Here is a 26883-nt window from a genome sequence, read left to right on the forward strand (position 1 = left end):
CATTTGAGGATACGGTGAACGAGGAAACCTGAAACCGCACTTACATCATGACGTGCCTCTCTTTCCTCTAATGGCTGGAGTGTTCTTTCACTCAGAGAGAAGAATTCAGACTTCACCACTGTTATGTCATTGTGTACCCAACAACAATCACCACACAGAATTAAAAAATAAAATAAAAACACACAAGAAGTGTTTCAGTGCCAGGAAGTGACTATCTATGCTACCATTTAAAAGACAAATGAAACCAAACTTTAGGGAAGCTAGGCTTTGATTGCATAACTTTTCAAAACTCTCTCTTTTTGCAGATTTCAACATTTTCCTTCATTCAGTCGGGTTAAAACGTGGCAGGCGTCCTCTGGCTTTCTTTAATTCCTCGTTGGCTTCAAACTGAACAGCTCAAACACAACAACAGAACTCAGCGTCCTCACCAATTTTCACACCTCTGTTTGCTTCTCATTAACATGAACATGTTATATAACAGAGCTTGTTATGTATGGGTTCAGAGCTTCATCTATAATAACACTTTTGGCCTGTTTTAACTCTCTTAAAACATTTCACACTCATTTATTTGTTTTTGTGTCTACAAACAACGTCCAACGCACATCACACTGATTAATATACTCAGATTGACTGGAAATGGTGCACTAAAATATTTGAATAAAAATAATTAAACATAGTTATTTAGTATTATATATTAGTAGCATTTAGTTTTATTTAAAATTATTTGTATTTATGTATTATTATAAAAAAAAAAAAAAAAAATGTTGGTGCCGTGACCCAGATCCGAACCAGGGTTGCTGCAGTATTTACTGGTTAGTTTTCATATTTTAACACCGAAAGCCTGCGTCTGGGCCAAGAATAAAACCTATGAAACCTATTTAAAAGATAGCAAATTATGAAATAATGGTAAAATGGTTTCCAATACAGCATTAAAAGTAAACCATGTTATGTTTCTAGTTTGAAAGTAAAATACGCACGGCACTTTTACAAGCCGTTTGAAAGTGTAGAAAAAAGGGAAACTCAAACGAACTAACACACCAACCCCCACCACCCCAAAAGTGACCATTGCAACAGGATGTGCATTATATTTTAAGGTAATCAGGTGATAAATCACTGTCTGAAATGTCACTGGTATTCGCCACATTGCTTTTGATGTCACTGTAAATCACAATGAGTGTGAATGCATCTTTACGAGTCATTAATCAGTATAAATTTGCCCTTGCTTTGACTCTCAAATCTAACTTGTTCTTATGCATTTTCAAACTTTCTAGGTTTGAAACTGAACTGCACAGTTTCCTGATTGTCTCTTACATAATCACTAGTTTGAAAGTAAAATACGCACGGCACTTTTACAAGCCGTTTGAAAATGAAGAAAAAAGGGAAACTCAAACAAACTAACGCACCAACCCCCACCACCCCATCAGTGAGACCGGTATTACCGGTGTTGTCCCAGGTCGATTTACCCTTGGGAAAATTTCCTCACCATCACAACCCTACCCACTCAGACATGAAAGTGTCTGCCGTTAAATAAACACCCGTATCTGAGGTGAAACTGAGGGTTTGAGTTATGCATATGTCTGTGATTTTCTATTCTCTATTCTGATGAAAAGGGTAAAAAACCGTGAACTTGATGTTTCTCTGAAGGTCACCGCTAACATAAGTAAATATGTATGTCTGATTCCCCTGGCTTTTTGCTTCATTTGTTTCCTTCAGCTGATTGATTTTAATTTGGAAACGGAGCTTTACTACGTTCAGTTCTGTCTGCAAAAGGTCACTTGAGGATAAGGTGACGCGAGACAGAACTGGAAACATTTGCCTCTCATTACCACCACGATTTTGTTCCAAGATGGAAAAGACTGTACAAGCCACTTATTGCTCAATCAAGACAGAGAATGTTCCAGGCTCCTGTGCAATCCTGCTTTACACACAGTAATAATCTCCAACTGAAGGGCTACTATTTTCTTAGCTTCTTTTCTTTATATGGACAAGGAACAAATTAGCTCAATTTGCCACCAGAGTCTAAATCAAGATCAAGATGGATTTTGATTTCTGCTTTCTTTTTGCAGCACTCCAAACCGCAAGCATTTCGAGCCACTGAAAGCCAAGTCCAAGACATGAGGGGCAAAGTTAAATGAGATTTCCTGTAGCAAACCGGTAGTTGTGGCTAAAGGCATTAAAGCAGATCAAATCTTATAAACCTCTGCTAGTAGGATTTGATGTGCATTACTGACAGTGAGAAATGGCCTGTTTGAAATATAATACATCACTTTTAGCGTGGTAGATACCTAGGTGGTTATTAGAAATGTTGAAAGTGTTCTCAATAACTTGTCAGCATTTTATCAGGCAGCTGTCTGTGTGGCGAGTTTCTGCTTTAGCGCTGAATTCTCTCAAATAAAACCTTCACAAAGAACGATAAAGCCAGAGTATGACATTTGAATCACTGTAGACTTGCTATAAATGTTGTCCTGTGGGATATTGTGCATTATTGAATCTTATTGAGAACAAATTTGGTGACTCATGCTGGGAAGTGATGGGAATATAGAGTCGCTTTCAAGCCCTAGAGAAAAGAGGCCGGCCAATTTTGTTAACAAGTGCTAAAGTGTTATATGAAAGCACAGCCTTAACGTGTCATCTTCAAATGGATGTCTAAGCATATTAATAATTCAAAGTCTTTCAAATAAAAAGATGAAATTTGTTACAAGGTCAAGTTATACCAAATATGGCATCCTTATGTGATAAGGATTTTGCTTATCTTTGTTCATATGAACAAGCATAACTGAGTGTCCTCAGGTGATGTTAAATTCTAGGTCCAAAAGGAAAAATCAAATAAGCTACTATGCTCAATCGTCATTTGCAATCACATTCTATTTCCACGTTTTCCAAACAGGAACGACAGAATGTCATTCATGTGCTGAACAGGAAATGCACACCTAAATACACATATGAGTCAATCCTATCCTTTGACCCAAAACACACTCTGACAAACCGCCTGGAGGAGCAAGATAAAACCACACATCCTCATATCTTGTACACTGTTTTCTGCAAAAAGTGTAACATCTAAAATCAATTTGCAATATCAACTGTCCTGGCTGTCTCGTACATGGTTTTGTGTTTTAAAAATGCCTCCTTTATTGGATCCACCAACTGTAGACTCTAACGGCTTCTGATGGTGATTGCATTACTAATGGTATGTGGTTGCATTTATCCCATCTCCTGCTAAATCCCATGCATATGTCTGAGATAATGACCAGCAGGAATTGCTGAGCCACACACTGACTCACAGTTTCTCGCTGTCCCTGTTGGGTAAGAGGTTAATGACATAATTTCTATTCAGTCAGGCTGCTGTACTCTTCCTGGTAGTCAGATGATGAGAGGTGAAGCAAGTGTGTGAATGAGCGTACCTGTATAACCATAAGCTGAATCAGAAAGTCCTGCAAGTGTCACCAGATACACAGAGAGTGACTCACCAGAGGAGAGAAAGCAAGATAAAACGAGGGCTTTGGGAAGGGGTGGGCAGGTTCAGGGGAATGGCATGCCAAGCCTGGCTACTGGGAATTTATCCCATTGAGAGCTGGGTCAGAAAGTGTTTAAGGGGTTCTGACCAAGATAAAGAAAGTGAATGCTGCTTAAGGAGTAGAGAAGTTCAATCTAGAACAATGAGACTGAGTGAGACATTAAAGGACACATATTTCCAGGAATTCTGTCACCATTGGTGTCATTCCAAATCTGTAAGTCTTTCCCACAGTAGTGGCGTTTAAAGGAATGGTAGATAATGATATACAGATTGCGTCACAGGATATTGCATTGCCTAGAGTATGACAATGAACAACCAGAGTTGGATGGGGGGAGGCTATGGTATGGCAATTGCTACACACGGAAACGCCACACCTGCTTTCCCGCACTTTGAAAACAAAAGGTTCATCTAACTAAGTGTCCAAGCTTCTCCTTTCCATAGAATGAATGTGGAAGATGACCAGAGGCCATAAAAGGTGTCCTTATGACCATTGCAACAGGATGTGCATTATATTTTAAGGTAATCAGGTGATAAATTACTGTCTGAAATGTCACTGGTATTCGCCACATTGCTTTGATGCTCACTTTTGTCTGCGTTGTTGCATCACCAATGGTCTCTGTTTTGTGGGTAAGGCAAATTGCCAACTCTTGCTTAAAATGAATAAAGTCTTTCTTGTTTTGCTTTGTCACTGTAAGTCACGATGAGTGTGAATGCATCTTTACGAGTCATTAATCATTATAAATTTGCCCTTGCTTTGACTCTCAAATCTAACTTGTTCTTATGCATTTTCAAACTTTCTAGGTTTGAAACTGAACTGCACAGTTTCCTGATTGTCTCTTACATAATCACAACAAGTTTGAATATGCAGAAGCCAGAATGAGAACTCTGAAACACATGTTGCGACACGTTTAAGATAAATCACTTCAAACATCAGTAGTTCTTTTGACAGTTTGCAAATGTGGATATTTAAGAGCTACTGTGAAGGGAGATATGTTTTAGTGCATAACAACTTGCACGATCTTTCTCACAGTTTCAGAAAATTTCAAAGGGGCTACTTTTATAGTACTTTATAACTTATTTTAGAGTTTGGTTTGTTGGAAACCCCTGGTTAGTTGGTAAGATTAAAAAAAAAGCACACTGCATTCTTTGCAAGATAACTGGTTCAATGATTCCTAACACAAGTCCTTGAGAACTCCCAGCGCTGCACATTTCGGATGTCTCCCTGATCCAACATTCAACTGATCAGACTGTTAGTAGAGGCTCTTAGAAATGGATGTTTCAAAAAAAAGGGAGAATTCCAAAATTCATATTACTGAAGGTACACCAGGAACAGTACCATTGAATTCTTTATTGTTCACAAATATAGTAACTGAAGAAGTAAGTCTTCAGAGCTAATCCAAAGCAATGAAGAAGACTGTAGGATGAGATGATGAGGCAGGGATGGCTGGGTGTATGGTGGCAGCTCCGTCCACGTGAGAGATGCGTGGTTGACAGTGTTAAGTTGGTGACTCACTAGGAGTGTCACGGTGGGCTAAAAGTGATGTTGTAACAGAGCCAGATCCACACCCTTTCTTCTCTTTTGCTGGTCACACCCTGTGGAGATACACTGACCATCCCAGCACTGTAAATAAGCTTTGTGCTCTCAGCCAAACCACTTCCAAAGACAGAAAGAGAGAGAAGCACTCACATGAAGCGCAGTGTGACTCAGTGTTAGTCAAGATACTTGGAAAATAACAGTGAAAAATGCTTGCCTTGGTGGAAATCTCAAGTAGAAAGTGGTTGCCCTCTGTAATTTATTGTGTTTGATCTATTTGGGCTCTGGCTGGAAAGGTTATGTAACTACACTCAGCAACTGTTTAAGAGATTTCCTCTGAGGCAGCATTCCTTAATTTCATATTATTAAAAAAAAATTCCATCTGACTCATTTTTATTTTTCAAGGTGCAAGAATTCACATAATATAAAATAAGGGAAGAGAGGACACACATGCTCCAACTGCTTAAGAGATTTAAGCATCTGGTAGACATGAACACTGTGCTGGTTGTTCCAGAATTATTATTGTTTGCCAATATTTATATTTGCCTAGTCTACTGTATATTAGACACAAGGCAGAAATTTCCAGTTCAGTAGCATGAACAGAGACATTTGGAATTCCAAACACTAAAGAGGACAAAGAGTACAGCATACAGATAATCAATAAATAGGCTGCACAAATAAGCCAGTCCTAGGTTTTACCTTCTGATGATCCATAAACACAATGGCACTGTTTCAAAACTATTGCTACTTTTGCAATTTCAACTTCTAAGGCAGCATCTTAACTCAACGGGAACCTCCTAAGTGACTGATTTGGAACTCTATTCAAATGTGTTGGCAGCAGACATCATACAAACAGTGCTAAGCTAACAATGCGTTACTTCAAAAAGCAATAAAATAAATAGCTCACACAAATAATTGTCAAGTATTATATTTTAAATTACATCAGATATAATTATGATTTACTTTCTTCTTCTTCTTAATTTTTATTTTATTTATCTATTAATTTTTCATTGATCTCATCCCAATGCTTTCCGAAGTTGTATCTTCAAAGGAAATTAGTTATATACAGCCTTAAGGCCCTGATATACTTCAAACAAAATCGAAGAACAAACAAAACAAACTTTGTTTTGAGTTTGTTTCGGCAGTTCGAAACAGCGCACAACAACAGCTCAGCTCGTTGTTGTTTTTTAAGGGATAGGTGCGAGCGTCGCAACACATTTACAATAATCTACACCCCGTCTCCAGCAGCAAGAGTTTCAAAACACTATACCGTTGCTCAGCCTTTTCGAACATCTTTTTGCCCCCAAACGAAGAACGAAAACGAACATTGTTTAAAGTTTATCGGGGCCTTTACAGTCAGACCGAAAGATCCTTGTTTTTCTCAGAATGCTTGATTACTTCAATTTAATCTCATCAAAAAACTATTTTTTTCACAATGCGGCAATTTTGCATAAATTTGTACAATGTGATTAGTCTAGAAACAGTATGTGTCACATTGTTGTAAATATTTCTGATTTAAACCATGAAGGCGAGCCGATGGATATCACAAATGTGCAAACTTTGCTCAGGAGTTATGCCAGTGACTGTCTTCACCTCAGCCATTTCACAATGCAGAAAGTGTTAAACAGGTCAATTTCTAAAACTGGTGCTTGAATAAAGCTGCTCTTAATTTTCATTGATGACTGCAGTGTTCATTTTAATTATAGGCCCATAATTCATTGTATAATAGACCTGTTTTAAAATACCTTTTTTAAAACATTCTCATTGAGGAGCAAGCTAATGGCCTAATCTTTTATTATCCTCATAGCGCGTCATTATAAATTATTGCAGGGCAAATTAATTGTAATATTAATTCACTAATAAAAGCAACCTGATTATAACAATGATAGAAGAATGTAACATGCCTACATTAATTTGTAAATGCTAAGTGCTCTTAATATTGCCTATATCTGATGTTTTTGACAATATCTCTGGCTATCATTGACATGAACATCATCTTCTGACACAAACCAGTACAGGGAGTTTATGGGTCCCCCTACGCTGCGTGCCTGTCCGCTACACCACTGCATATGAGATTGCAAGAATTAATGCAAATTATCCACCAATTTACTAAAACCATACAAACTGCCATGAGAGAGGAATAACCTTTGCACACCTACAACACCTTAAAATGCACAAGTATCTCACTTTAGTTTTTTTGGAAACCACATGATGAGTCATACTGTATAAAGTTTGGCTGAATGTGATGGAAACAGTCCAAGAGTGAGTTACAGTAAGCTTGTGTGTCACTTTCAGATATGCTTGAGTGTATCAAATGTCATGCAAAAATGCTTTCATATTTTTAGTCCTCTAGCTTCCTGTTTTGATGTTTTAATATTCATTGATTTTCCCATTTTGAAAGTGTGTATTTGCTAAAGAAGCAACATACAACTTCAAAATAAGAATAATATTTATCTTGTTTGGAGTCTTTGAACATGTATTTTAGATCTTTTTACATAAGATCAAGAACATACCGATTAAGCATTTTCTGTGCGTGACGCATGAAAGGCTGAACAGGTTCTGTAATCTACTCGATGTTGGCAAATACATTTCAAAAGAAATACAGTTCAAAATAAGATTGACCGCAAAATCGACACTGTGATCTTCCACTAATAAATTAAGGGGACATTTCTACTTCAAATGTCATGAGTGCATGGGGAACGACAAGAATCAAGCTCGGATAATTAGTTCCTAAATTTATAACACTGTAAGTAAGTGTGTTTTTTTTTTCTTTATGAAATAGTTCCAAGTACAGTAAGTGGAATTCCCCTACATGAGTGGCTAAAATGATGACTCTTCAGTCAGTCAGTGATACTCCAGCACCACTGCGAGTGGCCCATGTGACACGGCCACATTACTGCTGCAGTCATCTGAATACTAAAGCTTCCTGATCAAGTGTAAGTAATGATCAATCACACCTGTCAAGCCTTACAGATTAATCCTGGTTTAAAATTCCCAGCCGAGGCCAAATTAAAATTTATTTTAAACAGAAGAGGGTTCTAAATACAGCATTGCAGCATTGCATTTGAGATATGCTACGAGAACAATGCCTGCTGTAGACAGCGGCATATGCGTGCTTGAGATGTATGCCATGATACAGGAACTTGTCTTGGCTGCCTGTGGATCATCAGCTCATTGCCTACGTCCAATGATATATCATTTGCAGACTGCAATTTGCATTGGACAGATGTGTTGCCTTGTGCCACAAAGTAATCCGATATTCCAACTCAATGCTCTAAATCTCTAATGTCTCTGTATTGGCTCTACTAGTTGAAATGCGCTGAGAGGTGCTGGGTGTTCCAGCGATGTGTAATTCAGTTCTGGGATCTGTGAATGAGTGTAATTTCAGGCTCAGGCTGTGGTGCTGTGTGTCATGTTTCTGTGGAAACCAAGATAATAGACAACATAAGTGCTGGCCAAGCCACTGCTCTATATGGATGTTTCTTCTGTGGCCACTTGTAGTCATGTGGACCTTTAGAAAATAAACTCACTTGCAAAACACTCAGACTGGTTTATTTCATTTTGCCGTGGCCAACAGTGGACACACATGTGAGCATTCTGGGATTTTATCTGAGAAAACACATATCATTCTCACCATATCTCAAATTATGTTTTGAATTATATGATGGAAATATGGTTTTAAAAGTTTTTTGCCAAAAAATAAGGTAGATGGCTTTGTCCTGCTAAAGCTAATTTATTTTATAGATAGCATTATATATGTACTGTATATCCTAATCAAATACAAAATAATAATAATAATAATAATAATAATAATAAAATCCCATCTCATCCAACAAAATTATATCTTATTTGACAAACAAATGCAAAATAAAAATTATACTGATTTTTCCTCACTATATCACAATTATTATAGTTAAAGGTGCTGTATGTAAGTTTTTGATATTACTAAAGTATAAAATACCATAATATGTTTGCAGATATTTAAGAAACATGCCACGTTAGCATACTTGTTTATCTGAAAAACTATGCTAAGGTCAGTTATTCTCCCTTAAAAATGTGCGCTCGGGCCAGAAAGTCGGTCTCTGTTTTAGTTTGTGAAATCAGCCCACTGTCAGTTTACCCAAGTGTATTTTGGCACCCAAGGTTGCCAGTTGCCGGAAAACACAGCGTATTTAATTTCATTCATCGTTTAGTGCTCTGGTTCTTGTTGGTGTCGCCGATCTGGCAACCTGTGTGTGTGCATCAGGAGAGGAGAGACCGGGTGAAAAAAACCCCTCTCCAGTATTTTGAATTTGAACTGCAATACCTAGTTCAACCACTCGGGGTCAATCATACATATAGCACCTTTAACTGAAACTAAAACAAACAAATAATAAACAAATAAATTCATTCATTCATTACCTGAAATAAAATAAATATTAAAGCTGTGGTAGGGAACTTTTGATGCTCTAGCGGTTAATAAACAGAACTGCTTGCGTCTTGCGGAAGAACATCGTAGCCGGAACTACTTCTCTCTGTTTATGTCTATGAAGAATCACAAAGGTACTGGGTTACTCCGCCGCGGTACCCTCGAAGCAATCTAAAATAGTCTGAATATAAACACTTATTATAGGTGCACCCTAGTGATTCAGGACAAGCTAAAAACACGGTTTGGAAAATGGATTCATGGTGTACTCGCTTATTATATACATTTTTCTACATTTTGAACACAAACAAAGTTACGGACCACAGCTCTGATTGGTTATTTTTTACCGGGAGCAATGGATTTCTGCAAATGGCAATAGGACACTGGGAGGAGCCAGAGGAGCTTGATTTTTTTTCACAGATTATCTGTCTCATATTCTACTGTCAGGACATAATGACAGGTTTAAAAAATATGTAAAAAATACATTTTTACAAAAGTTACCTACTGCAGATTTAACTGATGTTAACGTTAAGTCGGATGTGTGTATATCTGCATTTTACAGCTCCGACGTATCTCATGTGATCGGATGTTAGAGTTTCAACCAATTTTTTTATAGTAACTCTAACACTTTAAACTTTTTTGAATGACTTTTCAATTGAGAAAATATTACTTTAACAGAAAAAAAATCATCCTAACAAAATATAGATAATGACACAAGGGTGAGTAACATATAGAATTACATTTTTGGGTGAACTATCCCTTTAAACAGTTCCTTCATCTTGTCTACAGCCGTTTCAGCCGTTTCTGAGCGCTTTCCGTTATCGTAAAGGACACACACTATCGTCGTTTCCACAACGTCCTCTGCTCTGCTTTGTGACAAGATACACGCAGAAAGCAAAGCATCATAATTAGATTAGAATACTGTGTGAAAACACTGGCTCGGCCTATTACTGCATATTGACTTTGACAGCAGCCAATACAATGAGCAATGTAACCATCATCTCTGAAATGGGAATATACAGCTCCGTCAGATTTCCCGGCGGGGTGAAACTCCTCAAGGCCACAGGGGAAACTTGTGTGGGAGCGTACAAGATCATAAAGCTGCAGCAATGTACAGACACAGACACTATGATATTCATGAGCTCACTGTCTGATGCATTCACGGATGACATGCAATAAACATGCAGACAATGTCTGTCCTGAAGATAATGTCCTTTTATTGACTGGGCAGTGACCTACAGGAAAGAGCAAAGGCTTGACTGCTATAGTTTAACCCCGGAGAGGGATAAACGGCCAGGAGTTGGTTTTACATCCACATCTGTCCATCTGATTGGCTCTTAAGTTCTCGGGAGTGTGCTACAGAAAGAGGGCTTAGAGACAGATCTCCCACCAGGAAGACTTGAGTGATAGCGCGATGGCTTTTTCCAGGTAATGTGTTGAGATTTTCTCTCCCAGGTGAATTACCCAGCTTAAAACTGCTGTTTAAAATTCACCCAGGTGCTTGGAGGAGGACGATCAGTGCCTCTTGCTGGCTGATAATACAGAGGTGTGGAGCATTCATATTCATTTCTGCAGGCTCTCTTCCCATCTCACATCTCCACCTCTGTAACAACGAATCAATGTCCATAAACGATTTAGAATCTATAAGAAAGTCCAACACTGTTACGTGGGTCATTCTGTTGTAAGTTTTGCAAAGCTTCTGACCAAATCGTGATTTCATAAATAAAAATACCACACAAAATAATGCAAACAGTGATGGAAATGTAATTTGTAATGTGACAAGCAAAACACTTTTTCATATCTCAGTAGAAATGTGTAAACCAGTCTATTATTCCCAAGAATACACATACAATCATAAATAATAATAATAATAAAAAAAAAAATACTCATTATATATTTACTTATGCTATTTATAAATTTCAAGATAAAAAAGCCTATAAAGTTTTGTGTTTATTTTTACACACACACACACACACACACACACATATATATATATATAAATTATTGTTATTATTTATTTATTTTTTACCCCGAATGCAGTAGCAGTCATTTTAATTCAAATCTCAAAGGTTGTAAGTGATTTTATGCTAACAAGACGACATCTCTTCCATAGTGACAAGAATATGAGTTGACACCTTTTGCTGGGAAATAAGGAAAGTGATTTTAGTAGAAAAAAAAAGATTGCTTAAAAACGGCATATTTTAGACTTTAAATGGCACAAAATGTGGCTGATTTAGATACAGAGAGAGAGAGAGAGAGAGAGAGAGAGAGAATACAAACATGGAATAAGTTGAACTTTCAAGTTCAGAGATGACAATATAATTTGTGCTTTGGAGGTCAAAAGTTAATGAAACAGCCAGTTCAGTTAAGCAGTAATTCATGTAATATACTGCAGCAAGCCAAATTAGCTATTAATCATGCAAATTTAATAAAAGCAAGACTAGCAATAAGACATTCGATGAGGACATTCACTTACCCAGTTCATCACATTTAAAAATGCTCTACATAAAACTACAATATGAAAAAACAAAAAGATTTTGGCAGCTGTCTTCAGATTCAGGCCTGTCTGTGTTTTTTTTTTTTTTTTTTTTTTTTTGGATGGAGTAATAATGCTGAAAATTCAGCTTTGCATCTCCAGAATAAATGACATTCTAAAACATATTCAAATAGAAAACCGTTATTTTAAATTCTAAAAATATTTCACTATATTACTGTTTTTATTATATTTTCTGTCAGATACATGCAGCTTTGGTGAAAATAAGAGACTTCTTTCAAAAACATTACAAAAATTGTATAGACAACAAATGTTTGAATCATAGCTTTCTATTGTATAACATCAATTACCTGATTTGTCTATATGTCTAATATAAAGTGGGCAAATCATGTTGACCAAACATTTATATGCTTAAAGATAAATCAGTTTTAAATCAGATTTTAATGTCGCAGATACATTATGAGCAAAATATGGGATTTCATCATGGTATGGTACTTTACTACTAAAAGTCCCAGGTAAAACAGTAGTGGATGTCATTTTGCACCCTTCCTCTTTGGAAGATATGTTTGAGGAAGAGCCGGTTCAGCAAGGTAGAAACACTGACCACATCTAACATACGACGTAGGATTTGATGCCACTGGGAAGAATTAAAAAAAAAAAACGTTCCGGTGTGTCATTACTAACAAAGTTACTGAGTAAAGAGCGGTGGTAATGTGGGTATATGAATGTAAAGGTGTGTGATGTTTCCCAAGGCAACATTTCTCTGAGGAGACCAATAGATAAATGAAATAAAACTGAGAACTTTCTCTTCTCGTAACTATTAAAAACCATACACAGCACTCCCTATTCTGGGGTGTATGGACAAATGTGTGTTGTCTTTCACAATAAATCAATGGACTGCCGGCTTAATATTCATCTGACAACGTTATGGCCCAATCCCACAACCTCACACTGCCCCACTGTGGCTGAAAACAACCGCCACATCCGAGCAGTTCCAGACCTCTCACAGAACACAAAAGGCTTCTGAGGTCCACATTATCAGTGACAGGCTGGAAAAAGGCAGAAAGCGATGGTTTCATTAAGCTGAAGGGTTCACAACAGCTGTCCTGAAGCACAATATGAAGAACAAAGAAGTGAAATATCAAGCAAAAGCAGCGGACAATGAAGCCAGCCATTAGGACAAGGCGACACGAATAGAACAGCCGCTGAACCCAATCAGACTCACCATTTCAAATGCCAAAGCAACAGTAGCCACAACCTATCGCAACATGCAACTCTTCATGACATTTTCATGCTATTCAGTGCAATTCACTTAGATATGGAAATGCAAGCCTGCTAATCTGATTCCAATAAATGTCATTCAAGATTTAAATGGAAAGAGTAAAGGCGTCTTATGTCCTTTCCTTGTGAACTCAAGGAGGATTCTGTGCTGCTGAGGAGAGAGACGGATCGGATGGTTGATGGGAAAGGCCCACAAATCACAATGACATTTGATTCGGAGCTGACATTTTGTGACTGTTAACAAACAAAGATGCTAGCTTTTTCACGTTTATCTATTGCAACTTTTTCAATTTAACTGGTTGAATATGCAATCAAAGTCCTAACTAATCAACCAAATAAAGTCAAATTAACATACTGTGTGTTTAGCAATGGGCCGACTGATTCAAGCTGATAGGAGAGCAACTTTGACTGAAATAACCACTCGTTACAACCGAGGTATGCAGCAAAGCATTTGTGAAGCCACAACACACACAACCTTGAGGCGGATGGGCTACAACAGCAGAAGACCCCACCGGGTACCACTCATCTCCACTACAAATAGGAAAAAGATGCTACAATTTGCGCAAGCTCACCCAAATTGGACAGTTGAAGACTGGAAGAATGTTGCCTGGTCTGATGAGTCTGGATTTCTGTTGAGACATTCAGATGGTAGAGTCAAAATTTGGTGTGAACTTTTGGTCTGTACTGTATATATATATATAGATTGTTTTTTTTGTGTTTTTTTTTTTTACATTCATTATACCAGTCTATATATATACCACCAAAATAAAACGGGTCTTATAAAATCTTATATGTTTGCGGAATGGACATTGCATGCTTGAGTGAGTGTAAAATCTGACATATCCTGTTGCTCACAGGTGGCACTATGATTATAACTGAATATTTTCTGAATTTAGTCTTTAGATGTCTTCAAGCCAGGACTTATCGAACAAGACATTTAGGACAGGTTGGACATTGCATTTTTTAGTTAGTTTAAAACATAACATTTCATGTTGCCAACAGGTGGCGCTATGCCTATAACGGCATAGTGTGATGTAGATGTCTTCAGGCCAGGACTCTTACCTAACACTTGGAGTTTGGGGCAGATCGGACATAGCATGTTTAAGTTAGTAAAAAATAAGTAATTTCCTATTGCCAGCAGGTGGCGCTATGATAATAACTGAATGTTGACCTTTAGATGTGTTCAGGCAAAACAACACAAAATTAGCAGAGAAAAAAAAAACTGATTTCAAATTGGGTTTTGGATTTTGCTCCAATAGACTTTTTTGTGTGTAGTGTTGTACTATGTCTGTCTACTGACTTTCGTACGTAAAAAAAAGTAGCTTGAGTGGCACTTTGTTGAATGTGCGGCATTATCAAGCCATTTTATTTTTTTATTTTTTTGCCAAACCCACTACTGTAACTTTTTTTTTTTTTTTTTTTTTTTTTATGAAAACAACTTTGGAAGATGTTTTACGCTGATGAACGTTGTAATGCGTCATCACAGTCTTGAGAAAAAGAGTCAGGAGTGTGCCGGGCGATGGGCATCTTTTTCAACATTCTTTTTTCACATTTTCACATTTTTTCTCAGCACAGAGAGTTGAAGAATGTTCAGCTTTGGGTAAACACATCACTCTTTTGCTATTTTGGTGTGAGAAACTGCTGCAAACAATCAGTGCAGAAGTGAACATCTGAATGAATCAAACTGAGTGAATAATTCAGACCTTTTCGCAAACATGTTTGACCGAATGAATCAAAAGAGTGATTCATCTCCAAATCTGGCATACCTAGTTCTGATTGAATAATAATAATAATAATAATAATAATAATAATAATAATAATAATAATTGTTGTGATAGTCGAAATATTATATATATATATATATATATATATATATATATATATATATATATATATATATATATATATATATATATATATATATATATATATATATATTTGTAAAACGTATACATAGAGATGGTGATTGTTAATGGCTCTGTTTTCTGTGTATATTTTGTGCCTGTGATGCAGCACACAGTCTCTCACTTCATGTGCACACTGCTATACTGACACCATTGCTCATTTTCTTTGTTAATCATCTGTATATTGTAATTTGTGAACATTGTCTGAGTCTGTCAGGCAGTAATAACCATGTGTCCTGTAGAGTCTTGTATTAAACGGTTTCTGGATGCACTTCTGCTGCTAGAGGAAAGATATGATGCAATAAACTGGGAATCAGAATGAGCAAGTTATCAGCCTTCGGTACAAATGCATCGTCTTCAGATGAAATCGTGATTATTAGGGATTGGGTTTGTCTGTCAAAACATCAGAATGACCTCTTTATTGTTAATGAAAGGAGAATGTTTTCTGATATTAACCTGATCTAATGAAAGGTTCATTTTAAATGACTTTGGTCCAGAGCCGAGAGCACAACCCAACATCCCTGGACTCTGAGAAAGACTTTATTTCAGCCAGAAAACATTCTTTATATTAGGTTGATAACATCCAGCCATCTTTATCTTTTCTGTGTTATATCTACACAAGAAAAGAGTACCATGGTAAGAAGTTACAGTATGCCAAAATACTACACTCACAATTATTGTAAAAAACAAACAAACAAACAAAAAACACCCTTTGGTAATGTTACATTGGAAATCTTAAATATTAGTATTTAATATTTAAAATTAAATATGAAACCACATTATCTGTGGACCATCTATGAACTTTCTTTATTGAGCACAGCTGATGACTAATTAAAATAATTCAATGATCAGAATTAATGAGTTCAACATTCATTCCACTGGTTGTTTATATATATATATATATAGAGAGAGAGAGAGAGAGAGAGAGAGAGAGAGAGAGAGAGAGAGAGAGAGAAATTAAATAATTTATTATGACTTTTTTTAAAGATTGCCTGTTAAACTAATGTCATTAATCAGATTTTTTTTTATTTATTATTATTATTATTATTATTATTATTATTATTATTATTATTATTATTAGCTCAATAACAATAGCGCCTCCTGTCGGTGAAGGCTGAACACCAGACCGATCATGTAGGATGTTTAAGATTCTGAGTTTGGACAGGCTCCACTGCACATCATTTGCACATGAACTGACTTCAGCTGGGAACAAAGTCTCTGTTAGTGTCTTCTTGCTTTACTGACCATCTATTTTCCTGTTTGACACTGTAAAGCTGCTTTGACTTTACTTGCACATGCAAATTACTTGATCTCTGACCTTCCTGCTTTTAAATAAAAATCATTATTTGAATCTTCTTTTAAAATGTCAGCATTTTCGTTTCCTATAAAACTCCCGGGTGGCCAGTTTTACCAATTATTGTATTAGATTTGTTCTATGTAACAAGTGCATATATCATGTTGAACCACTAGAGGACACTGCTGCCTTGCATTGATTGATAGTGTGCTGCGCTTCTCATTACTATCCGTGTGTAATAAACCTTTGCCTTGTCTTACAGTCTTAAATATGTGATAGCCTACTTATTAATAGCTGACTTGGAAATGAGAAATATCTGATATTGCTGATATTGTTCCTTGCATTTCTTTTGACTCTTCAGACAATCTGTGATGTATTACTCTGTTTATGTTTACAGTCTTTGAATTTGTATTATTATTATTATTATTATTATTATTATTATTATTATTATTATTATTATTATTATTATTATTATTATTATTATTCCTTTGGAGCAAAGAGATTTGAACTTGTGATTTAATGACGTGTCCATGACGTCAATGACATTAAATCAAACTAGGCTCTGATAACATAAACACAATGCTGGCCAACACAAGCCTTTCATTAAGGCCTTTTTATGTGAAACCTAAAGTCTTTTGGTGTAGCCTAAAGGTCACAAAACTTGCAATCTCACTTACATTCTAAATGACTGTGTCTAGTTTACAGAAATGTTGGTGTAGGTGAAATTCAATAGCTTTTATAAATTTACAAACACACACACACACACACACACACACACACACAAACTCACACACAGTAATAATTGTTTTAAAAGGACTCTCTGAGTGCGTTTGTTTTATACTGAATCATATTGTCTATTTCCTAACCCCACAAAACTCTCACAGAAAACTTGTGAACCCAACCGGACCTAAACCTACCCCTCACACATTTTTAGCATCTGCATAACAAATCTAGCCCTATCACAGTTATCACTAGCATAGTAAAAAGTGAAATGAATTGAACGTGTTGATTTCTGCATTATAGTAGCATCAGGTTTCTTTTTACACATGCTACTGAAATAACCAATGTGATTGATCATGATTTTCTAATCCGTAAAAACCAATAAACAAATTTGCAAATGGTTCTTGTTTTGCATTGTTTTGCATACCCCCCCTCCCCACACACACACAAAACTTTATATTAATTAGCATTAATAATCATTGCCATACCCTGTAACAAGCGTTGTTTTTTTTTTTTTTTTTTAATTATTTTATTGTTTTAGGGAAGTTGTGGCCTAGTGGTTAGAGAGCTCGACCCCTAGCCCTAGGGTTGTGGGTTTGAATCCCTGGCTGGCAATAACACAACTGAGCTGCCCTTGAGCAAGGCACTGAACCCCCAACTGATCCCCGGGAGCTGCAGCATAAATGATGAACACTCCTCCAGGTGTGTGTTCATGGTGGGTGGGTGTTCACAGTGTGTGTGTGTGTGGGTGTGCACTTTTGATGGGTTAAATGCAGAGCACGAATTCTGAGTATGGGTCACCATGCTTGGCTGAATGTCACTTCACTTATAAGGTGTCCTTGTTACATATGTTACATGTACTTACTATTATAATATCAATAAATCATGCATAATCACATGCAAGTAACTGTGAGGCACATCCTAATCCTGACCCTAACCAGTTAATTCATATACTCAATAATATACTTACACTGTAATAAGGACACATTAAAATAAAGTATTTTTATTTATTTTTTTTTTTTTATGTGCTATTTATATCATGCCTTTTGTGTGTGTGTGTATGTGTGTGTGTAAACGTACTTGAGCGGCATTACACTTTATACCTTGCAATTTAAGATGGCTTTTGTTGATGTTGAAAAACATATTGAACAGTCTATAATATTATGAAACTGGTAAAATGTAAGCATTTTTCTTAATTAAAACTTATGTCAAAATCGATATGATATGATCTATTAAAAAATCTGACTAATATTTCATAAGTCAGGGTTTTGTAGGGTTAAGCAGGGTTTGTTAAGGGTTATATATATATATATATATATATATATATATATATATATATATATATATATATATATATATATATATATATATATATATATATATATATATACATATATATATATATATACAGTACAGACCAAAAGTTTGGACACAACTTCTCATTCAAAGAGTTTTCTTTATTTTCATGACTATGAAAATTGTAGAGTCACACTGAAGGTATCAAGGGCTATTTGACCAAGAGGGAGAGTGATGGGGTGCTGCACCAGATGACCTGGCCTCCACAGTCACCGGACCTGAACCCAATCGAGATGGTTTAGGGGTGAGCTGGACCACAGACTGAAGGTAAAACGGCCAACAAGTGCTAAGCATCTCTCGGGGAACTCCTTCAAGACTGTTGGAAGACCATTTCAGGTGACTACCTCTTGAAGCTCATCAAGAGAATGCCAAGAGTGTGCAAAGCAGTAATCAAAGCAAAAGGTGGCTACTTTGAAGAACCTAGAATATGACATATTTTCAGTTGTTTCACACTTTTTTGTTATGTATATAATTCCACATGAGTTAATTCATAGTTTTGATGCATTCAGTGTGACTCTTATATATATATATATATATATATATATATATATATATATATATATATATATATATATATATATATATATATATATATATATATATTTTTTTTTTTTTTTTTTTAATTTATTTTTTTTATTTTTTTTTGTATATCTGTATAGAGTACTTTATATACAGAATATGAACCTTCAAGATATAAACACAGTCTATAATATGTTAACATTCAACACCAAAATACACTGTTTACATAATACGAATGGTTCCATTCATTGATTAATATGTAACAATCAGAATCAGAATCAGAATCAGAAAGAGCTTCATTGCCAAGTATGTTTGCGCATACAAGGGATTTGTTTTAGTGACATAAGCTTCCAGTACACAGAGACACCAACACACAGACAAAAAAAAAAATAATAATAATAATAATGTAGCCAAAAAATCAACGTAGTTCCAAACAACCAACAACAAGAGACAAATATGCCAGATCAAATCTTCCAGGCACTCTTCATTTCGTATTAATATTACAATCTCGTGCAAGCAGATACAAAATGTATCGTTCTGAGTGACGTCAGGCGCTGAACCGGAAGCTGTTTCGTCTTCACTGTCTGTGTGTGTATATGTTTGTGACTGAGAGCTGGGTGATACACTGACAGCTGAACGATAAGATGTAACAGTGACCTCCCCGAGAGCAGTCCGCGTGGATTATGTGTTGATTTGACGAGGACGCTCGTGATCGTGACCCGCTGATGTCTCCACACGAGCGTTTCGCGCGGGCGTGATCTTCTCGCGGATCGCAGAGCCCGTGTTTCCTCCCGTCGTCCGCGGCTGTTACGCCCATCATCTGCGGCGGGGCTCCGTCGATCAGTGCCGCTCGTTGATCCGCACACACCGGGACTCATGGGGAACAGCACGTCCTGCTGCGTGTCGTCCAGCCCGAAGCTCCGGCGGAACGCGCACTCGAGGCTGGAGTCGTACCGGCCCGAACCGGAGCTGAGCCGCGAGGACACGGGCTGCAACCTGCAGCACATCAGCGACAGAGAGAACATCGACGGTGCGTGTCCAGCATCATACACACTCAAATATTACACATTTATTAACCGTGTTCGTGGAATAACGCTCACTGAAGAGAAAACTGCTCGTGAGGGTTATGTGTTCAAAAACTATTGTGCTTTTTGGAGAGTTTATCACACCCCTCTTTTGTTTCAACCCAACTTTGGGCCAGATATGGACTAACTCAACTTCTGGGTTAAAAATGTAATGTAAGGATAGAACCCAGCTGTTGGGTTTGTCCATGTTTGACCCAACTGATGGGTTTGTCCATATTTGACCCAGCTGTTGGGTTTGTCCATATTTGACCCAGCTGTTGGGTTTGTCCATATTTGACCCAGCTGTTGGGTTTGTCCATGTTTGACCCAACTGATGGGTTTGTCCATATTTGACCCAGCTGTTGGGTTTGTCCATATTTGACCCAACTGATGGGTTTGTCCATATTTGACCCAGCTGTTGGGTTGAAACGACCCAACAGTTTTTAGAGTGTATTAGGTAAAGTACCACGTGAAGGCCATCGTTCTTACAGTAGGTGGAAGTACCACGGTATTACCCCACTGTACTATGGTAACGCTTTACACTGTTAAGGTAATCACACAGTGCTATATTAACATACGTCTTGTCAGTGTATTACACAAATACCATAGTTACTGTTAGTTTAAAACTCTCAAAACTTGGTTTTAACCATCACTGTCACGCATTTATATACTTTACAGTGTGGTCTACTAAAAACTATGGGCTTTACTATGCTTATTACCACAGTATTTAGTCTACTACATGATGCGTCACTTACCACACTCTAAAAAACACTGGCTTAAAAACAACCCAATTTGTGTTGTTATTAACCCAAAGGTTGGGTAAATATAGGACAGAACCCATCTTGGGTTAATTTTACCCAAATTAGGTTGTTTATTTAACCAAGCATAAAGGGTTAATTTAACCCATATAAAGTTTATTAATTTTTACTATATTACTAGCTTATTTTTTTACTTCATTCATTAAATAATGTTTACAGATTCATTTAAATCGTCTAAACTTTTCTAAAATAATCCACTGGTTTGCATGTTAACTTCCTTTATTTTCCTTTAATTATCATTTACAGCATTGTTTATATCATTTTTAATAGGCTATACATACTGCCCATTTTTAAACTAGTTTAACAAACAGTAAAACTAAAAGTTAAACGTTAAACAGAAGTAACTTACATCTCTGTTGTTCTGTTTCCACCGTAATTGCGCTGTGTCGCGCTGGTTCTCGAGCCCGAGCTGGAGTCGTGTTCGGCGGGGAACTGCTCATGGCTGAGACCGCCCTCCTGTGTCTCAGTCATAACCGAAATATACTTCGGCTGCCTTTATAACTGGCCCAAAAACAAACAGTAAATAGCTCTGAGGGAATATTTGTATTCTGTATCTTTATGAATAAAATCGTTTATTTTATGCGAAGCATATGAAAAGACACACGTTAAAGGTGATTCATAACGCGCATCTGTATGTTGCTCTGCATAATTTTTTTTTAAATTACAGTGATATTTGGAGTAGTATGTAAATGTCATGGCACTTTAGTATGGTAATCATTCTGTATATCTTACATTGTCATGGTATCACCCTCTGTTACTGTGGGTTTTCCATCTAACTTTACCGTAGTACCACCAGTGCTAACTCACATGTTTATTCGCTTGCTGAAACTGACGGTAGATTCGATCTGTTGACGTGGAGAGTGGACCCAGCCATGTTCTAATGTGATTTAACATCTAGCAGAAGACAGAGGCTGATGAGAGTGTCATGTGATCGCAGGCAGAGCTCATGTATACGAGGTAAAGCGGATCCAAGAACAGTTATGCTCACTATCACATGATATTCATCTAGATATGCAGCTAGCAAAATCAATAACCAACATACTCATACTGTAGGTTGGCGCCATGAAAAGTCTTTATTTATTGGTTTGTTTGAACTGTTAGATTTGTTGATTTAATGACATTTCCATAATTTAATAAAGAAACAATTAACGCTTAATGCATTTTAATCGATCTGATGCTATTTATATCATCCTAGTTATTGGTCTTTGTGATGACAAACTTATATATTTATTTATTTTTAATTCTCATGCAGTACTTAATAACTGGAAATTGACTGCACTTTTTTGTTGTTGTTGTTTTGTAGAAATATTATATCTTTTATTTATATTTTGAATTGTTTTTTATTTAATATTTTCATTTTCAATCATTTTTAGTAATTAAATTTTTTTGTTATATTTTATTAGTTATACATTTTATTTTTACTTCCTGTTTAGTTTTATGTATTTTAGTACACAAGTTAAAGGTACAGGTTGTAGGACCTGCCACTAGAGGGCGCACTATCAAAACAATAACAATCGCTTGGTTTGATGACGCTAAGGAGGAGCGTGGAATGATGGGATTTATTGTCCTCTACCCAACCGCTGACGGCCATCAATCAGACGATATGTAAACGATTACCACTTGTTCAACAAATATATACACTTGTGTACATTCAAAAACAATAATAGCAAACGTGAGTTCAACGATTTGCTCTAGTAGATTACATACAAAGTCAATGCAAAGACATGATCAGACTGTGGATCGTACGCTTACGTTTACGGGAGCTGTCCTTGTCGACAGAACCAGCGGCAGATGGTAAATAGTAATCATGCCCCGTGTCACTGTTTAGAATGGGAAATTTCTCATAATTTACAAGTAGTTGAAAACATTAGAGATATTGTTAGTAATCAGCTGGACAAAATATATAACACTAGCCTAGTGGTTTTTGGATATTTTACTTCAAATATCTTACAAATTGTACCTTTAAACTAAACAAAACTTACTTTCCTTGCAGTTGTCTTAAATATTTTATTTTATTTCAAGTGTGTTTTCTTTTTTTTTTTTCTTTTTTTACAAGTAACAAAATTGTAAGGATTGCTTTTTAATGGTTTTAGTAGTTCACTATGATAGCCCTGTTTAGCTCCAAATATGTCTTTGCCCCAGAAATTCATATTAAATAATTATGCAGTAATTACAAATGTGCTCTTCTAAATTTATCTCAGGTACACTTCTGAAGATGATTTAAAGACACATAAGTGCATCTTTAAGTATATTGACATAGAAATGCTTTTATTGCCCACTCCTATGATGCACTTCAGATTGAGGAAGTCCTATATTCCAACCCAGCTAGCCCGCTATGGTTCAGGGTCAGTCTGTGTCAGTCTCCTGTGATGAGAGAGCTGTGCTATGATTAACACGGTCCAATGTGATTCAGACAGCTGCTTTGTGAATCAGAGCACCATGCAAATATAAACTGATATGCAGATATTTTTTTCACTGATTACTGCATGACAACAAGAATGTGAAAACATTCTTCTGGGGAATTAAAAGTCATTATATAGACTTGTGACTGTTTTGATGAATGAGCATACTGACATACTGTAGCTGTGAGTGTTGGACATATTAAAACCAAATTGCAGTGTTGCTACTATTTCCAGGTCATTTAATTAATTGGCCCCTGGTCACCCCACATGGATCATGAGCTATGCAATATCAATGTCTTTGGTTTGCACCTTTCCACATGCTTTTACTCATTAACATGATGCTGTACAACATCTATTCTGTTGCCTGCAGTCAGTGCAATGTGACTCTGGCATGATTGAGAGTGCAGTACAGTGGGGCATTTGTTTGCAGTTACACTGTGACCCTCCGTGTGACTTGAAGTCAGACATTACAGGGCTCTACAGTTGGCCACTTCAGTAGTCAAACTACTGCGACTATGAAATAGGGCTGCACGATATTGGGAAAAAATGACATTCCGATATTTTATTTTTCTGCGATATTAAATCTAATATTTTCTTACAAACAAAAATGGGGTGAGCACACTTACATTCTCATTTTAAATGATTATTATTTATAATTGATTATAGTATTATTTAAATTAGAGTAAATTATTTTTTTGTAACTTTAGAGCCCCTTTCACACTGCCATTCCGGCAAATGCAGGGGTAAAGTGTTCCTGTAATTGTTCCCTGGTCGCTAGATTTGGCACTTTCACACTGCCAGTGATGACGCGGTATATGTGCGTGCTTTCACACACAACCCTTGAAGATCCCGTAACGACACGTGACATCAGCGCGTGACGTGTAATGTACGAGTCGACAACGCTTGGCACGTTATACTTTAACTGAAGCAAGCAAACGATCTTGGCGTCAGCGCGGAAAGTGAGGAACTAACTGATCTCTGCTTCATTACAGTTTGCACATATGTTTTCGTCGCGAATGTTAATCTTCCTTCAAAACAGCCGGTAAAAGAGTCGCGCGATAACGCGCATCATCACTTCGATACGGAATTAGATCTGGCTTTTGTTCACACAGCGCTCGTTCCGGATCGATTACCGCAATGTTACTAGGTCCCCGACCCGGGTTCGATTCGGTAATCAATTTCGGGACGTGGTTGCTTTCACACAGAAGGCGACCAGGCAATGTTACGGGAATATTGCGGGTCCGACGTGCAGTGTGAAAGGGGCTTAGGATATGGTTTGAATTGTTAAAATATTAACTAACATGAACTTACTACGAGCAATACTTTTGTTACTATATTTATTAATCTCTCTCTCGCTCGCGCTCTCTCTCGTGCAATCTCTCTCTCTCTCTCTCGCGCGCTCTCTCTCTCTCATGCTCTCTCTCTCTCCTCTTGCTCTCTCTCTCGCGGTTTCGCTTTCTCGCATTCTCTCTATCTCTCATGCGCCTTTCTCTCTCTCTCTCTCTCTCGTTAATTTTCAGTGTTTATTTGCGCATCTTCTCAGTTAACAAAGGCTCTGTGTAGTAACAGCTGCTCTATGTGAAATCACGCACCTGAGGGAATTTACCGCTGATTAGAGAACCGGCTTTACTGACGAGATCGGAGCAACCCTACTGAAAATACAGCTTTGCATCACAGGAATAAATTACATTTTACTGTTTATTAAAAAAAAAAAAAAAAAAAAAAAAATATATATATATATATATATATATATATATATATATATAATGAATGTATGCATATACATAAGCATAGATTCGGGAACTTGATGGATGATTTAAAAACATGTTTTCTCAGTTGTTTAAAATATTCATGCAATTATCAAATTTTGATTAAAATTTTGTTTCATTTTCTAATAACATAAGCAACAGGGACTCAATATGACGTATTTAACAGTTTCATCTATTTCCACGATAATAAAAAAATAAAATAATAAAAGCACATCAGCAATCTCAGAATCAAAGTCTAAATGTTCAGTTTGGGCATAAAAAAGTCAGTCAGAACCAGCACGTGTTGTATGATGTTAACTAACTGGGCATTTATTCTCTTTATCATGCAGTGTGAAATATTTCATTCTGTTTTGCTGATCATTCCAATCGTTTGATTCTGGGTGATGATGATAAAAAAAAAAATATATATTTTTTTTGTGTGTGGTTCTTTATACCTATTATAGGGAATGAACGAAACTGACATATTCGGTTTGTCAATTTTCAAATGTTAACATTTATTGACTTTTGAAAATCTATTTGTATACTGACGCCAAAATAGCTGAAAGGAAACCAACATAAAACTCCAGAAGGTGACAATAGAGAAGTGACAAACACATTCTATTTGAAGATTCCGTTCTACATCATCTGATGTCTCATGATGGGAGTGAGCTCAAACAAGCCTAATTTTAGCTAACATTCAGGGCTCATATTTGCTCTGGCAGAAACGATAGGGAGATTTGTGTTAATTCCTGCTACTGCACCAGAGCACAGGTCTGGAGATGAGTAGTGTTCTAAAATCCCCCTTTATTAGCAAAGAGACACAGGCAGTTCAGGATGCACCATACGGGAAGGGAACAAAGAGAGGGTTAAGCCCAAAGTAGACTTCAGTTTCGATGCAAACTCTTTCATGGGCATTCAAAACATGTTTAAAGCATATAAAATGGCATGCCGCGACTACTGTGTACGTTTGTGATCTAGTGTATTGAAAATAGACTATTTGAAAGAATTTATTCAAAAGTCTGTGCACAGTTTTGCTACTGAGGTTTAAAACAGAGAAGTTGATCAAATCTTAAAAATGAAATCTTATATTGCAGATGAAACATTGAATATACTCCGTGTTTTAATCCAGCCCAATTCCAGTGTGAGATTTTGTTGCGGTTTGCTTCAAATTAATTTAGGGGAGGAAAGTATGGAAGCCCGTTTTTTCGCCACTGAATAAAAAAAAAAAAATGTAATTGTGACTTTTTATGTGGCATTTCATACTAGGGGTGCGCGATAAATATCATCCGATAATAAATGCACATCTCGTCAGTAAAGCCGGTTCTCTAATCAGCTGTAAATTCCTTCAGGTGCGTGATTTCACATAGAGCAGCTGTTACACAGTGCCGTTGTTCACTGAGAAGATGCGCAAATCCACGTTCATTTTCAGCATTTATTTGCGCATGTTCTCAGTTAACAACGGCTCTGTGTAGTAACAGCTGCTCTATGTGAAATCATGCACCCTATGGAATTTACAGCTGATTAGAGAACCGGCTTTACTGACGAGATGCGCATTAATTATCGGACGATATTTATCGCGCACCCCTATTTCGTACTTTTTCTCAGAATTGCATGATATAAACTTGCAATTGCAAGTGATTGCGAGAGGTAAAATCCCAGTTGCGTAAAAAAAAGTCAGAATTATTAGTTTTTATTTTGCATTTGACTTTATATCTCACAATTATGACTCGCAATTGTGTTTGTATCACGCAATTCTTAGAAAAAAAAGTCAGAATTGTGAGTTTGTATCTCGAATTGTGACTTTTCTCTCACAGTTCTGACTTTAAACTC

General features: G+C 36.7%; 1 protein-coding gene across 2 annotated transcripts in view; it reads left to right on the plus strand.

Moving 5' to 3' along the window:
* Positions 1–19574: 19574 nt before the first annotated feature.
* Positions 19575–26883, plus strand: part of LOC127946257 (cyclin-Y) — a 47248-nt gene continuing 39939 nt past the window's right edge. Inside the window, exon 1 of one of the 2 annotated variants that reach the window (XM_052542714.1) lies at positions 19575–20051. In XM_052542714.1, coding sequence (XP_052398674.1) covers positions 19898–20051 — 154 coding nt within the window. In that variant the 5' untranslated portion in view covers positions 19575–19897. The remainder of the gene's footprint in view (positions 20052–26883) is intronic. The other variant, XM_052542715.1, reaches the window with a different exon arrangement.

The sequence above is a fragment of the Carassius gibelio genome, chromosome A24, assembly GCF_023724105.1.
Source record: "Carassius gibelio isolate Cgi1373 ecotype wild population from Czech Republic chromosome A24, carGib1.2-hapl.c, whole genome shotgun sequence".
NCBI classification, from domain to species: Eukaryota; Metazoa; Chordata; class Actinopteri; order Cypriniformes; family Cyprinidae; genus Carassius; species Carassius gibelio.